The sequence below is a fragment of the Coturnix japonica genome, chromosome 10 (assembly GCF_001577835.2).
Source record: "Coturnix japonica isolate 7356 chromosome 10, Coturnix japonica 2.1, whole genome shotgun sequence".
NCBI classification, from domain to species: Eukaryota; Metazoa; Chordata; class Aves; order Galliformes; family Phasianidae; genus Coturnix; species Coturnix japonica.
In genome coordinates, this window is record NC_029525.1 from 1,539,937 (window position 1) to 1,557,306 (window position 17,370).

At 44.6% G+C, this 17,370-nt stretch overlaps 1 protein-coding gene and 1 long non-coding RNA gene across 6 annotated transcripts in view; one reads left to right on the plus strand and one right to left on the minus strand.

Annotated features, from left to right (window-relative positions):
• Positions 1 to 17,370, minus strand: part of NPTN (neuroplastin) — a 44,723-nt gene that overhangs the window by 9,871 nt on the left and 17,482 nt on the right. For all 5 annotated transcript variants that reach the window (XM_015872617.2, XM_015872616.2, XM_015872615.2 and 2 more), the window contains exons 2-5: positions 12,008 to 12,179; positions 8,368 to 8,462; positions 1,715 to 1,848; positions 430 to 703 (exon numbers count right to left, since the gene is read on the minus strand). In XM_015872617.2, the coding sequence (XP_015728103.1) occupies positions 430 to 703; positions 1,715 to 1,848; positions 8,368 to 8,462; positions 12,008 to 12,179 (675 nt within the window). The remainder of the gene's footprint in view (positions 1 to 429; positions 704 to 1,714; positions 1,849 to 8,367; positions 8,463 to 12,007; positions 12,180 to 17,370) is intronic.
• Positions 703 to 9,090, plus strand: LOC116653890. Its single transcript, XR_004308482.1, has 3 exons — positions 703 to 996; positions 8,621 to 8,741; positions 8,854 to 9,090. It is a non-coding gene; the product is annotated as an uncharacterized LOC116653890 (long non-coding RNA).

The following is a 17,370-nucleotide window of genomic DNA, read 5'->3' on the forward strand; positions in this document are numbered from 1 at the left end:
CTGTGGTCCCAGTCCCTCACTGTGTCATTTTTCCTCCCAAAACCTGCCCGGTGTCTGACCCAGGCATCACCAGGGATCAGAGCGTTTCCATGTCTCCCATGCTGCCCCATGCTCTGTGGGACTGACATGTAAGACTTCATGGCCACTACAGCGAGAAAGAGACAGGGGCACTAGAGCCACTTTGTGCAACAAAACACTTTACAAATACTGTAATAATTCCCCTCCCATCCCACAGTCCAAGGTTTGGGGGCCCCTCTCCACTTACTGGGTTTAATATTTGGAGAGTGAACAGATGAAGGCAAAGAGCTCAGAGCTGAAAGAACTGTGCTGATGATCCTTCCTGCCACAAAGACCCACTCTGTTCTGCTTCCATGAGTTTGCTTCGCTTGTTTTTTTCCTTCTCTCACAAGCGGCTTTGAGCACACTTACCGTCTGGGACTTCGTCTGGCCGCTTCCTTTTCTCATAAATAACTATGATGAAAACGAGGATAAAAATTTCTGCCAGGATCCCCAGGAAGGGCCAGAGAGGAGCCAAATGGCTGCGGACACGCAGGATGGTTGTGACGGACGTGGAGCCGATCTGGTTGGTTGCATTGCACTGGTACTCGCCGGGATCCTCATTGATCTGCAGGTTTGTGATGCTGAGCTCAGTGTAGTTGTCTTTATTTGAAATAAAAAATCTTCCAGAAGAGTTGTTGATGTCCTGATAAGAGAAGAGAGGTGGAAGAGAAGAGAGAGAGCTCCAGTGAGTTCTGATGCCAAGGATTTTCATTTCTGTGTCACGGAAACCAGAAGGATCATAATGGACTCTGGCAAAGAAGTCGACACCACAGAAGAGCCCGCTACCAGTGTCCATTCTGTATCTCTCCCTAAAATGAACCGTGCTTCAAACACACACACACAACCACATCAGCTTGACTGACGTGCTGTATTTTATCCTGCTTTAACAACAGCAACCAGGAAATACCAGCAGTGGTCATCACACACACAGCACAGGTTAGTTAAGATATGGTGGACATACTAAAATCTTGCATTTGCGTTGTTTCCACACGTACTACTCACAGATTTGGGGACAAGGCAGTTAAAAATGCCAAACTTTAGGAGCATTTGAAGGACAGGAAACGCGAGGCCTCATATGGTTCCTACATTTGAACAAAAGGCTTCCAGACTTGATACGTTTAAAGACAAAGTGCAGAAGTTTGACCTTCCTGAGAGTTATCTGTGGATGAATTTATCAGATACCTTCAATAGAACGAAAGCATGTGAGGAAGCCTGTAGAGCACCCGGGTCTCTGGTGACTCGCAGCACTGGACCGGTCACACTGCACTGCCTCATGAAAAATTAAGCTCCCACTTAACAGTGAACAATCAACTCACGTTACCACCTGCTTAATATTTCTTTTCAATCTGTTGAGCAAATGATTAGCTTTCCAGCTGGTCATACTCTAACAAAAACAGGCTGAAGGACTCCAGCTTCCCTTCTGTTATCCCAATTGCTGATCAGAATTCTAGCTCACCAGTTCGCTTGCCACACTGGAGAAATATGACCACTGAACAGGGCTAACGGCCAAACTCTTGCATTAGGTCTCAAAAGCCCAACAGTAAAACTGAAAAAGAACATAGGCAAATGCGAGGTGGTGGTTCCATTCCTTATTAAGGGGCCTTGGAAGGATAAAACATGCCGCCTAGGCATGCCAAGACCCCCAGCCTCTTACCTCAAACACTCCGTTGACCTTCTTGCGCCACACCCACTCAGGATGCGGGAAGCCCACGGACTTGCAGTACATGAGCGCCTCCTGCCCCTCGTTTTTATTCTCACTTCGCTTGTGGCCGGTGATGTCAGGGACAGCTACAGAAGAAAACAAAACCTCTGCGTTCACAGGGTGCTTACTGAGAAGGTAATTACTTTAAGCTGCTCTGAACAGAGAACAAGAGATGAGCTCCCTGGGAGCTGCTGCCTTTCCCACACCAAGCCCACCTTAAGGAAAGAAAGCTTATTCCAACATCTACCCAACCAGCATCTCATGTGAACAACAGCAGGAATATCCTTCAGGCAGAAGCGTCAACACCAAAACTCAATGACGTGCCAAAACCCCACAAAACTGAGATGGCTGCACCACTCCCCAGTGCAGGAACACTCATCTCCCCTTGGATCTGTGGGGATCTTCAGCTTTGAAACAGACCTGTAGGGGATTCTGGTTACAACCTGCCCGCTGTGTCAGAGCTCCGCACCGATTCTGTCTTAACACAAAGCTCTGAGAGCTGAATCAGGCCACTATTCCTCGCAGCACAGCTGGAGATCTGGGCCACAAACATGCCATGACGCGTAACGTGCTCGTCACGCCTCGCAGTGATGCTGCAGCTGCGTATGCGTCATAAGTCAAAATCTCCCCAAGAGAACAGTCTGATCCAGCACACATGCAAATATCCATTGCATATACACTGCATGTGTATATACAAGGGGCTATAGGGTTACAACCAGCAAACCACAGCCCTAACCATCAGCTGAGAGTACACTGAATAGACTGGACTATAAATACTAGCCCTCTGCTCCCTGCAGCAGCTCACTGCAGCCTAATGCCTCACGATGGATTACGCTGGATCAATCAAGTGCCCGACCTGAACCTTCACTTAAGCAGATGGCTTTGGTGCTGTTGTGACCACCTTTAAAGCCCATTCGCTTTCTAGCTTGCTAATTACGCCACACGTGGCCTGCTGTGTGATCGCTGGATGCTGATCTGTTAATCTAGTCAAAGTCCAAGCTCAGAAGCCCAGGAAAAGACCCTGGGCACCAACTGGAGTTTATTATCCCAAGGGGCTACTCAGGCAAAGTTGCCTTTAGCACCGACAAACCCTACAGATAGGGCTAAGGAGGGATCACAGCTTCTTGATAGCTCAGTTGCAACTGCAAGTCAGAAGAGTTAAACGTTTCATTTCTGACCTGTCGCAAAGCAGACACAAGCAACATCTCTTGTGCAACTGGGCAACATCAGCTGGACGTGCCCTTCCCAAGAGTTACACCACAGCTCCCTGGGAAAATGTTTGACAAGTCACACACTGAGGATTATCCTCCCTGTCAAACCTCTCAAAGCAGAAAATCAATCAGCTTTAGGGTTAAGTGTGCTGCATTACACCTTCAGAATGTCCAACATCCGTAGCAGCTGCCCTGCCCTTCCAACACGCTGCTTAGGTAAGCTCAGTGGCTTCCCTATGGCTTTGGCTTGGCCGAGAGTGATGGAGAAAATGGAAGGCTGGCAGAAGCGGAGTAAGAAACAAAGGAACAGCCCCTGATTTAGAACTCCACGGTTGTCAAATTCCTTGCATTAGGAAAAAAACAAAGAGGGTTCACAGCTCCAAGTAAAGCCCCACACAGCCTCCATTTGACAGCAACTGAGATTTTGCTGCTGTCTCCCAGCAGAAGAGGCTGGAAGCAGAGCCGTGCAGGGCACAAGGTGCAGCCAGCCCATTTGTTCAATGAGAAGAAGAGAGACCTTTCTAGGACATGGTAACTTTTAGTGCAGGGTGACCCAGAGTTCTCCCACAGCCGGGAGGAGAATTCTATTTAAGAGGAGGAGCCCATCTTCGCCATGTTATCCCAATGACAGCATCAGTGACAAGAGCACATTCTGCCTTTTCCTTGCTGGGTACACTTACACAGCAGCCATTTCCAGCTCTGCGAGGGCAGGGACTATTTCTGTACAGTCTGAAGGGAGCATTACACAGAATATTAATATTTCAGGGCATCTGATGCAGCTTGGTTTGGAGCTTCGGCTGAGACATTTCCAGTACTTATTCTATCAAAACGTTTGGCTAATTGCCTTCTGCTGTACAAACTACATTTAAAATATTGCTGCAGCTGACCTCAATCACAGATTTAGCAGCAGAGCAACCTCTTCCTATGAAGCTTTTCACCATCCTACTCCAACGCCAGTAACACATAAAGCACAGAACGAAGCGGATTTTGTTGGTAAAAGATTTAGATGTCACTTTAGCTTTTATGCAACAGCATTCAGCAAAACACACATGTGAGCACTGTGCTGTGTCAGGTCCCACATCACTGTAGCCAGGCTGATGTCCCTATGGAAGGACAACAAGGATATAACAAATAATCTATGTATATATATATGAAATATATATATACATATATATATATATGAGGATTTCAGTCCTTGACTTCCAAGTATTTTCAAGATACTTGGCTAGCATTACTAAAACAGAGGGGAGGACTAACATGACTAGCAGTTGCAAAACTATGTCCCAGATAACAGAACGCTTTCAAGGTTTTCCACTGAAAGACAAAACCAAAGCAAGGACAAATGCACCTAAAAATATTCTTACCCATAAAAACTATTCCATCTTACGGGTGACCTAGTAAAAGGTCTCTGGAAGTTTTCTTGTTCTGCATTACAATCCAAACCTACATCTACCTTTATGATCTGGGTGGAGAGCAAGGACACCACAAGCACTACAGCCTGGGAGAACGTGACACGCATTTTCCTTTTCCTGTTTAAGGCTGCTTTAAGATGCAGTTGTGCTTACAGAATGTCCAATTTCTTCTTTCCCTTCTGGTACGGCGTTGTGAAACTGCTGCAGAGATTCCTTAAGACAGTCAGGAGTCAGGAAACCAAGAGCTTCCAAGGCTGCTGAAACATCCAGTGGTTTTCCAACGTGCAGCCTGGGCTGGAGCCACAGCACAAGCAGACAGCTCGCGTTCCGGATGCGGTTACTGGTGTGAAGCCAGAGCCTCTGACACAGCTGCAGTTAGGGGATACAGTAAGCACTGGGACAAACTGGTATGGTTGATGTTCTCACACTGCTCTGAGCTCTTGCTATTGGGAAATAGCAACTAACTGAATACAAGAGAAGATGAGGGTGCAGAAGAAAGGGATAAAAGAATGAGGCCAGAAGAATGCTATCATGATGGTAGAAAGGCCTACAAAGAAAAAAGCAACAGGGAGTTCTGTATCTCCAGGTGCACAAAAAGAAAGGATGGGAAGGCAGATGCCATCCACCAGTCATATTACATCAATAACTTTTCTGGTGCTTGCACAGCTTCTGGGCAGCCAGAGGGGACTAGAAGCGTGTTCTTCACCATCTGGTTCTCACTGCTTCTTTGCTGTGGTGGCCTGCAGAGCATCAGAAGACAAGAAAAACTTGTTTCTACCTTCTTCTCCAAGGCCCCTGATAACAGCAGAAAGATGGCACAGAACTCTTCTAAGAGCTGCATTGCTTGTTTTAATCTTCCAGTGTGCAGAGCTCCTGCTTTAAAACAGTGGCACTGCAGGTACTTCCGCAGTGTAGAAGGGGAGCAATGAAAAAGCCAGACAGCAGCGCTCATGTTTCTGAGCTCCCCTCTTCCTACACAGCACTTGTAAAGATTGAAGAAGAAAACAGGCATCATTACATAAAAGGCAAATGGCACTGGTGTACCCTGGGCTACATCTGCTGCGAGGCATTTGCTAGAGTTGTTCTCAGGTTGTCAGAGAGTCACTATTTTGGTCCACAGGCATTCTTGTATTCAGGGCCATCTTTTCTATGTGCATCAGCACACAGAAACTTCAATACAGTTACAAGCAGCAATTAAGTGAATAAATTTGTCTACAACTGCTTGTCCACAAACGCTTCTAAGGGCCACACATGCAGATAACCACTACATTAAAGCATCTGCACAGCCCAGCAAGGTTTGTGCATCACTGACACATTGCACGTGCCTCAGTGAACAACTGGTTCACATCTCCATGCATCAAGCAGTATGAACATCAGTTTAATTTGATAACTAGAACTGCTTTAGCAGAACACAGAACATTTACACCCACCTGCAATAATCATAAAGAACACCCTTCTCTGCAGAATGGGAGAAAAGCCTGCGTATTCTTTGCAACTGGGATGGCTATCATTCAGACTTTTATATCTGAGAGAATATTTGTGATACCATGTGTATTTAGCTGTATGGCTCTTCCAGGAGCAGTAACTTGAAAGTATACTCTTGAAGCATAATAAATTTACCTGCAGTGCTAGGACTGCAGGGAGACTACAAAGCTCATTTTAACTTGTGCTTTAAGGGCAATCCCAATGCATGGCTACACCAAGTCTCCATGTAACACCAGTTAAACAACCAAGACACTTCCAGTTTATCAGTATATATGTGTCCCAGTTTCCACTTTGCTTAGCAGCAGCACCGCCCACTTCAGACAACCTCCACACTTCAGCCAAGGAGCAACACTGTCGATGCTGCAAGGAGGAATTGGAGAACACTTCACCAAGTCCCTGAGTTTCAGTTGCTCAACAAGCTGCAGGTGTGACACCTCCAGGGCAATGCTTATTAACTTTTAACTGATGATTACTCGTTTGTATTTAAACATAAATTACCTGTGAAAAGTAGTTAGGAGGATTAATTATCATTCTCCTCCTGCCCTCACTGCCAGTAGTTCAATCAGATATATTGGCTTTTCTTTCTAGAATCTTCAATCCCCTGTCCCTGTGTAAACCTCTCTGCCACTGGACGGCAGAGAAGCCTTAAGCCAAAGGTTTCCAAAAGGTCTTTTGACAGATTATACAAATCTGGAACGGGTCTTACTCAATCCATTATCAAAGCTGCTCTTCCTGACTCTGGAAGCAGTTCGTCACTCTTGAAAGCAGCCTAGAGAAGGCAGAAAGAACTAAGATCTTAATTAAGATATTGAAAGATCCAGCAGTGACAGTGCAAGAGCAGGATGCAAAAAAAATTCCATGTGCCGACCCCTTCTTAGGCCAAAAGAAACTTGCAGCACTTTCACGTGAACGTGTATTCGACATTTTCTTCCTCTTGGCAGAGGTACCGCATCATGCTGGGTATATGTCAAGAGATTATTATATGCGAGATCATTAAAGAGCTTTTTAAAATCAAGATAGGAAGTCAGCAAGCTGTTCTTGGTGCAGCATCAATCGGATTGCTTATTTATCTGGCAATATTTATCTTCCCAAAGAAATTGTATAGTTCAAGAGACTTTATTTCTCAAGAGAGATATTGACAGTATTACTGTGCATTGTCGCTTTGCACAGACTGCTGTGTTAGTCCCACTTCCATACGCTGCGTTCAGGAACCTGTCAGTACTCAATGAGGCACCAGAAACTCCCAGGAAAAAGGTTTCAGCTTTTGCTACTGGTCTGCAGTGCCCAGTTTAGACAGTCAATGAACACAGTGTAGATAAGGACGCACTGCACTGACAGTCCAGGGATGCTAAAGCACTCTCCTTCCTACCACAGCTGTTCCAACAGTGCAGAGGAAGCTCTATGTCTAAGCTGGAGATGTAATGAAGACAGTAAGTAATGCTCATTTAAATTCCAAACAAATTTACAGTACGCCATAAAACAAGCATTAGTCTAACCCCAGACACACATAGGCTGGTTGCAAGAACTTTTAATCAAGTTTTTGATTGATCCCATCTGTCTTTGGCTAACAATGCTGCCATAATACATCCATTCCATCTCACCAGAGGACATAGAACGAACACAACCACTGCACTGCAGTGACCACAGCCACAGTGCTGTCCTGCAGTTCCCACAGTTAATCGATGAACAAAGTGAACAGCAACTTAACACTGTACAGCACACCACTATCTCCACTCTCTCTGTTTATAGATCTCGGACATTGTTCTTTTGTTCAAGAATTACAGCAAGCCTCGGTGCAAAGAGCACATCTGACCCAAAATTCCTTCACTCCACTTTTGTGATTTCTAGGCACAATTTTAGGGTCCTGAAGATTTCAGACAAGTACCAGCATACAGAATACAAAAAAAAAAAAAACAAAAAAAAAAAAAAAAAACATGCATGAAAGCAGAAAACCCCAATCTGGTATAGGGCATCTGTCCAAACTGGCACCCAGGCTCCCCCAGCAGTTGGAACAGTCTCCAGACAAAACCCTACAATACACCAGATCCAAGATGCCACGTGTGAGATGCTGGTTCTTACTTTTTCCTCCGTTCAGGAACAAATTCAAAGCACTGTGAATTCACTCAGGAGGCCTCATTCACCGTTAGGAACAGGAAGGAAGTCACAGCTGTCTGTGCTCATGGAAAGACAGCTCCTCATCCTGCTGGGCAGGCACAGTCCTTTGTGATTGCCAGAACTGCCAAAGGAGCACAGAAGCTGGAAGGTACCTCAGTGCCCTCCATGAGAGCAATGTTCATGTTCCTGCATTGGTGAGATCTTACCTCTGGGATTTTATGCAAGACTTCCTCTGAGGTTATAACCAAAGACTGGATACAGACTTGTTGTTGCAAGGAAGGACAAACCAAGCCCTCTTGTACAAACACTGAGTGCCAGAGGCAGTGAAAGCACTTCTCTTTCAGGGACAGGAGACAAAAGAAAACAACAACAAAAAAAGTACCTCTCACTTCTATAGTGGCGTTGGCTACAGGAGAGTTTGAAAACACAAACACGCACAAGTATTCCCCTGACTCTTCTGCTCTGGGCTTCAAAATCCTGCAGACAGGGAGAGAACACATGAACTGTGTTAGGTACCATGTCAGCAACCAAAAAGAACAGGATAAGAATGCTCCCCCTCCCACCCCACCCCCCCACCTTAATCATTTAACAAATTATAGCTGTTAAATTCAATTTATTTAATGTCTTCTGCCCAGAAAAAGGGTGAAGTGTAGCCTCAGAAGCCAGTATCAACTGAGCTGGAGAAGCTGCATCTGGTTTGAAAGCAAAGAAGGACTCCGTTCATTACTCACTACAGCCTGCATGTAAAATAGGCAGGTAAGACACTTCTCAACCTGCACTGAAAGGAACTGTTAAACTAGAAAACAAAGCACATGCTGGCATCCCACGTCATTCTTATTTCATGTAACATCATTCTTTTTTTTAATAGCAGATACAGGACCGCTCCATTGAATTTTCCCTGAGCCAAAGTAGGTATGGAAACATCTGCAAAAGCTGGTCAGCTCATGAAGCAAGGCGCTAAAGAGCAACCTACTGCCATTGAGGAAATCAGGACAGGTCCATGTAATAACAGCAAGCAGAGGTAGAAACAAATGCACGGCAACCATAAGAAAACTGTAGCTGCGACAAATGAGAAAGTAAAATTCACTCCTGAAACGATGCTGACTTCCAGTTCACCACCTTCTGTTGACCACTGAAAAGCCTGTGGAAGTGAATTACTTCAAAGCGCTACGTATATGTTCAAGTACTAATCAACAGTAGATATCCTGGAGTATGGAACCATATTATGGCATACCAGCGTCATAATGAATAAACAAAATACTGCTGGAGTTGTCCCCAATGTTCCAAAAGGCTTTAAAAAAAAAGACAACATTAAGTGAATAGGACACAGAAGAACAGAAATCCTGGAGAAGAACACTGGAGAAAAAGAATTTAATTACACATGGAAACTGCTTAGTCACATGGAAAAAGCTGCCCAGTCTGACACTGTGCTTTCACTCAAGTCTCCACTGCTTTTACAGCACTGACTTTCCAGAGTCATCAGTGAAACTTCAAGTTAGTTATAAACTTTATGCCTTTCAGATAAAGGTAATGCCCACTTTCCAGAGTTGAAAAAGATTATCTCGATGATAAAGGATGATCAAACATCAAAGCCATAACTGCAATTTAGCTGGCAGCTGGGCTGGAAAAGCACTGGCTCAGAACAGCAGCACACGCTGACACGGCAGGTGAAGGGTGGCAAAGTCCTCACCCAGCTGCTATGGGACAAAGCCTACCTGCACATTTCCAGTAGGAAGCTGTCTCAAAGCTCAAGGTGGAACACATAGAAAACCTCTGTTTCTGTAAATGTTGGAGGCACTAATATTAAAGTAAGTGTACTCTGGTCTCCACTTTTTAGTCAATTTTTAAGTGGTGACAAGGAGCAACATTTGTTGTTGTACATAGATTCCATTAAAAGAGTGAAACCATGCAGCCTCTGGAAGAGCTGTATTGATGTACGGCATTGCTACAAGTGTAAACTGATACAGCTGCAAAGTTTTCAAGACAGACCGGAGTCTGAAACAAGCGTGTTCAGCCAACAGCTTCCCCCTGCCCTGTGGCTCCAGGAAGAGCACAGCTTTTCACAGCCATAGACCTTTCAGCAGGCAGACATTTTCTTCAGCTTAACTCTGTAGTCTGTTATATATGTATATATATGTGTGTGTGTATATGTATGTATATACATGTGTGTGTATATCAATACATATATATCAAACACATATATACATTGATATACACATATGTGTGTGTATCAATACATATATATATGTTTAAAACCAACACGAATTAGTGACTGAAACACTAAGAACCAAAACCTGTTCTTTTAAAAGGAAATGAAATATAATGTGAGCAAATCATTATGAAGTAAATGCTCAAGACAAATAACCTCTGAACTATGACTATTTTACCACTGCTTTCATTAATCCTCACATTATTTGGTATTTCTGGATCTGAAAAATAAAGTAAACCAGAAGTTCATGGCCACATCAAATGCAGTTCTGAAAGAGAAAGCCTCAAAACACAGCATGCAGTAAAGCAATCTATAAAGGAGCAGGAATTCAAGATTATATTTGAAATTGACCAAATTCTCAAGCTGCTCCTGTTTGCTCTACCATATTCCTCACCCACTGAGAACTGGGAGGCTTTCTCAGCTCTGATCACCTTACTCCTCCTTCAGGAACTGAAAACTCCAAACATTTTACCTGACACAGAAATTCAGAAGGAAAAAAAACCCACCCTTAGCTTGGAACAGAACTTCTCTAAGTTAACCTTGATAGGCAGTTTCTGTTAACCCATGAGCCTCCATTATCCTGATGCAATGTGCCTTTTTCACCACTCCAGCTGGTGCTTTTGTACAAGGCTGCTCATCAAGTTCAACTCTAGATAAAGCAAAGCCTTTAAATCTCAGACACAGCCACAATGAGTATGTGGTTATGTATTTAACAGCATCTATTTACAGAACTAGGGTATTTAACTGCAAAACCCAAACAAATAATGCAAGGTGGGTTGCAGGGGAAAGTAAAACAGAAGAACAAAAACACAGCTTCGTCAAAAGTAAGTACAGCTTCCATAACTTCGTGGTGAATTTTCACCTTGCCAAGGCAATGGAAACCTACAGCATTTCTTAATTCTGTGCCATTTGTGCAGTAAAGAGCCCACAGAACTGTAGCAAATACAGAGAAGCCAGGAAAGCACACAGCAGACAAGGCACAGTAGAGCAGATGCACTGTAATACAGTAGGCATTACCCTGCTCCTCTTGCTGGCGCTTGTAACAGCTAAAAAGGAGGCTCAAAACTGGTCTTGTTTCTCCAAAGAGAACCACAGGTGGTTAAGATGTTCCCTAAGTGCTTCCCAATTTAGCTTAGCACTGAACAGAAGGTTGTGCTTGAGATCCATTCTAGCTCCAAGAGAAGGAAATGAAAGCCTGGGAGGGAAAACAGCAAGGAAACCACATACACAGGACAGGTCTCTGATGGCATCACTGAGCACGTTCTCTATGCTCTCATCAACTCCATGTCTAGAAAGTCAGGAGTGCAGGAACCCTGGAAGGATTTCTGCTTGGTGCAAGCTACAGAGAAATGGAAGAGCTGGCCATATACATTCTGCTCTCCTCCACATCCGTAGATGGGAAGTAGATAAAAATCTGGAGCACACACACGTGGAACACATTAATGCTGAAAATACCGATACAGTGACAAGAAGCACGTGATAGAGCTCTGCTAGTTTAGTCAAGATTTGGTATCATTTCAAAGTACTGCCCTGACAACACTCAGAGAACAGTTCTTCACATTCCAAGGTCAGGAAATGACTAAACCAGCTGATTGCTGCAGTGATTTATCCCTGTACAACAGAAGTGCACAGCTGAAAATTCATCTTCAGGTAGATGTAAGCAGGACAGAGATAAGAGCACAATATACTGGAAGGGAAGGAAAGCAAGGCTTGCTGTTTGAGTCTCAGGATCCCAACAGCAGCTCCAAAGCTTAAACTCTACCAGTTTTGGCATTCTCCAACATAACACAAGATTTTTCCCAAGGAGACTTACTTGTATTCTGTAGTGTTTGAGGTTTTTCTAGTGCCAGGAATCTCTTCTCCATTCTTCACCCAGTAGCTGGCAGAGAGGGGGCTGGGGCTGGTGGTGAGGTTACACTGTAATGTGATGGCGGCCTGGCCATAAACTTGGATGGTTACGTCCTCGCTGGCATTGATCCTTGGCTCTGGAAAAAACAAGGCATTAAGTAGCAAGAAATCTTCACTGGTAGATGTGCCACGCTAATCTAAAATTCAAAGGAGGAAAGGGAAAGGAAAAGAGACTACACGAGGAACATCACTGCACTAATTTGGGAGACATCAAGAAAGTCACAATAAAACAGCTGACCACCAGAGCAAAGGCAACACCTTACGGATCAGCTCCCCTATATGGGAAAAGAAAAAAAATATTCATTTTAGTTGGTAACATTGCTACAGATTTCAGTGCAGCTCAATCATCTTTAAACACCGCTGAACAAGGAACAGGTAAATATACGTCCCAAAGGCATACACACAAGAAATCAGCTGTTCCTTTGGAAGCATCTTCAATCTGGCTATTAACTCCGCCTCTGCTCGCGCTGAGATTTAAAACAAGTCCATTTTCTACAGAGAACAGCCCCCCAAGGCACATCTTCTGAGTAACATTTCACTATAATAAAACTCTAATGGCTACCTAAGGAATCTATCCTGTCTGCACCTGCCCATCTTTCCACGCCAGACATGAGCATCGCTCTGCAATTACAAAGCCATGCGGAGCATGTGAGCTTAGTTACATTTCAACACAAGAGAGATGCAGAGCAGCTTCTCCTGTATGTGGAAAGAGACCAAACACCCACTGAATAGGACACGAGTCTGAAGAAAAACAGCTGAAAGCAGGCCTTAATGCTTAAGAATAAAATACAGGAATATACACGATGTTTAAACTGGAGTCAGGTTTTTAAAGCAACCTGAACCATAAACATTTATGATGAAAAAAGCGAGTCTCATTTCATGATGAGACCACACGTGGTGTTCCCTGCTGGCTGCAGCAGGTTGCAGGGCTCACAGTTACAAGCATTCACTTAAAAATAAAATAGAACAGAGTATGACAAAGCTTTAGGGAGACTGCGGGATTCTTTCCATTATTCTGATGGAAATACCTGAATGTGTTAACGAGGCAAGAGCCGCCTGCTCTGCAGCTGGGTCAGCACAGTGCAAGGTGAAGCTGGTCAATAATGAACATCTCAGTGATTTTTGCATGTCAGCAAAGGATTTTAATTGTTTTTAGGAGGGTTTTTTTCCCCCTTTGCCTTGCCATAAGATACTTGGAATACAAATGTAGTCATACCCAAGCAGCCTTCTGGATACTCATCTGACAAGTACTTGGAAAACAAGTTACTTAATGGAATGATGAGGGGGAAATAGCAGTCCTGTCAAAAAAACACTAATTTTCATTGCATAAAACATCCATTTATCCAATACAATGCTTTGATTATTGCCCAGAAAACAGGCATAAAAAATTATCTACCTCCTGAAAACCTGACAGAGCCACGCGGAAGCCTTGAATATCCTTTTTCTCCTTGTTTCAGTGTGTAGGCCACAAATCAGAGCTATTTAAATTACAGTTCCCATTTTACCCATGGAAAAACTGCTGCTACTGTAGCTGTGTTGTTTTCCCCCCCTGACACTTCTCACAGGTAACCCACAACTTTCTGAAGTACAATAGAGGACTGAAGTCAAATGCATCCACATCTTTGACCTGCGTTTATATTATCTTAGTTTGTAATAAATGAAAGCATTCAGGCAGTTCTAACTTCATTTAGCTCTGTAAGACAAACTGCACATGGAATATCACTGGGACAGTGACAACCAAAGATGTCAAACTGAAAGAACAAGATGCAAGAGTTTCTTTCACACATCTATCATTTGCACTGCTTGTTTTATGTACAATCCAGTTGTAAAATAACCCATAAGCAAAATTCATTATCCGAACCAGTCATGAGACTGAAGCCAGATCAAGCTCTTAGGTGCTAACTTTCAAAACTAAGTGGCACTTCTCTGCTCTTTCGATCCAGCTGATGTTCCGTTCTCTTTCCATGGTGCTGACGTCAAACAGAGCCCACAGCAAACCAGGCACCAACAGCTGGAAACTCCAGCCCCTCTTAGCCAAAATTCCTGTTTTGGAGGCAGGTTGTGCTCACACACAGAATACAGCTGGGAGACATTCGGGGCAGTGTCAGATACGATGCTCCCCATCCTCTTGGAAGTCAGCTTCTCCTCTTATCTGTATCCAGCAGGAGTTTGATGTCGAAGCGCTCTGCCTCCCAAACAACAGTAGGTCACATCTCTCAACATAAAATGTCACAGAGCAAAACCATTAAAATATTCAGCTCAATACTTCTTCCCCCACACACAAGCGTGAATTGGAATAACTATACCAGTCACAAGGCACTTAGCAATGAAGTCACGATACACAATCCAGAATTAGTAGCAGCAGATGCAAGGAGATGACATGAACTGGGGAGGAAAACGAGAGGTTAGCCTTCAGTCCCCAGAGGAGGTTAGTTTCAATGGCCTGAGAGAGGAAAAACCCACTTTCCATATGGAGACATCTTCACGGCAATTCACTCCAAGTGACGTGGCCACCATCACTGACGTGTCATATGAAAAGGATTTTCTCCCTCTGTAAGTTGCTACAACTGACTGGACTACACTGAGAGGAGAACAGACAGCGGGGACTGGCCTTGTGCAAGGGGAACGAAGGGTTTTAGTGCAGGGCATTCCAGGAGATGTAACTTCCTGCAAGACAACTGTATTTGAGCTTTGTCTTAGGGCAGTATCATTTCCTAAACGTACTCAGCTCTTGCTGCTGGAGGCAATGCAATGATCCTTCAGGACCTGGTCTCCAAAGGATGACAGAGGGAGCAAGCACTGGGACTGAAAGCCGAAGGGGTTTCAGCTCAACAACCCAACGCCACCTCCATTTCTCAAGCACACCCATTGGGTTGGCACAGTCCATTTTTCCACGTGCATGGACTTCATTTCCACTTCCCAGAGGGGTCTCTGATCCAGGCCCACACTGCAGATTTAAGTTGCTCTGCCTTTAAGTCATTATTCATTTGCTTTATCTTGTTAGCAAATAAGGATCATCAACTATCACCCTACACAAAATGAAAGAGGGCTCTTCTATACCAGTTCTCATGATATAAATTTCCACTCTCATCCAGCACTGGCTTTAAAAGCCAGCCAAAGGCTGAAAGGACTTGGAAATATAGGCACCAAAAAGCAATTCTCTGTCTACCGTATTCTCTGCTTTTGCAAGCTTTCCCCTGCTAAAGGTCACATTCTCAGACGACAGTTGTTTAGCAAAGGTTATTACTTCGACACTGGAGGAGGCTTTTTTCCCCCCCTTTCATAGGCTGGATTATGAATAGCTGCATAAATTCAGTGCTGCTGCATCAGAGAACTCATCAGGAAACATGCTGCTGTTCAGAAAGGAAAAGAAACACCACGACTTCATGGAAAAATCGAAACATTTAAGAGTCACACACAACGAAAAGGGAAGGAGCTCTACAGAAGCAACCAAAATCACGTGAGGAAGGAATTCAAGGGAAATTCAGAGAACAGAAGAAATTAAAAATAATGCAGTAGTTAGACCTGGGAGGAACACAGAAATCAAATATAAAGGCACTCATGGGGAAGCTAGCATCAGGCTGGAAACCTACCGCAGGTCTAATGGGGGCAGGGAAGGAGCACATACTCAGTATCAGGCTTGCTTTCACACACAAGCTATGAGAAACATCCCCACACTGTCCCAAGTCCTTTGATCCTAAGTAGAAGACAGACAGGTGGCAGCACTACAGGCAGAGGAACGGTCTTGGGTTCACCACAGCAGGACGAGGCAGCAGGGGGTCAGTCGGGGACATCGGGAAGGTAAGGACACTAGACTGCCTCTAGATACTACAGTACCACTACTGTAGGGTGCCGGACTCACTCTGAAGGACGCTTATAGTAGCTTGGGCTCGAATCCACGTTATGGCGGGATTTTGCCTCAAGTCATTCCTCCTGGGATCGTTGCTGGCCCTGCACTCGTAAGTCCCAGAGTCTTCCAGGGTAAGGCGGGTTATTCTCAGCACACTCACCCCGTTCGCCCCGTAGGCCGTGTTAATGGTGACACGGCGCTTCCGAGCGCCATCCCACAGCTGTTTGAAAGACTCAGCCCGGTTGACTTCAGCATACCACCACTGGATCTCTGGAGTGGGATTCCCAACCACATCACAGTACAGTTCAAAGGCGTCCCCCGTGAGCTTAGTTTCTGACATGGGCGACTTGACAAACCCAGCTAGAGGGAGGGGCAGCAGAAACGCAGTGACAGAGCAGCAGAAAACAAAAGATCTCATAAAGAACAAAGCAATGAGGTACAGAAAACAGTCAGATCAGACATTAGCAATCTACAGTAACAGCTGTTAACATGACTTTTAGAGAAAAAGCACAACACTGAGCATTCACAGCTGAAGGTTGAGACTTGGAGAGCACAGCATTCACGGGGGTGAAAGGGATATAGTTGTATGCACACAGGCAGAAAGGTCACCCCATGAGTTAGGGAGCACCTTTGGTGCTGTTCATTTCATACAATGTTTGCCTCTTGAATCAAGATGCTGCTCTGACGTTCACAATCAGCTCAAAATATTCTTATTATGGCATGAAATCCTTCAATACTTACCAGCTTCCAAGCAACGTTAAGAGCACAGACACGCTAAACTGTCCTTCAATCCTATTTTCAAAGATATCTATTGAAAACTGTGCTGCCTTAAAGCCGGTCTCTCCCCCCACATGCCTGCCTCCCCCTAAAACTAAAAGATTACGATGCAGCTGGCCAGACAGATTATGCAGCACAACCCGTCAGATGGCCGCGCTCCCTGGGCTGCAGGGCTCCCAGCTGCAGGCAGAGTGCCACACAAACTACATCCCCCCACCCAAAGAAAAACAAACATGGCTTATTTTTGGGATGAGGGCTGTTAATTCAACAGTACAATATCTGAAGGGCATACATTAGGAAGCACTTCACACAGCTACAAGCACAAATGCTGCAAAAAAGGTCAATTAGCACCAGAAATCATTCCAATTACAAACCCATTCCATGAGGATTTTCTTAGCCTGACATTCCAGCACTAAAGCCAGGTGAGCTCTGTGCTCCCAGAAATACGGCTGCAAATAATCCATTGCTGGAGGAAAAGGTGTTGCAACAGAGGTGCTGCAATTACCGGCAGTTAGAAACAATGCTAAGAACACCGTGCTGTTCCTTGGGGCTAAGAAGGATCACACTGCTCTCACAGCTCTGCTTCAGCTCACAAAGCAGACCCGGTTGTGATCCTGCTCTGCTGGACTGTCCCCAATTCA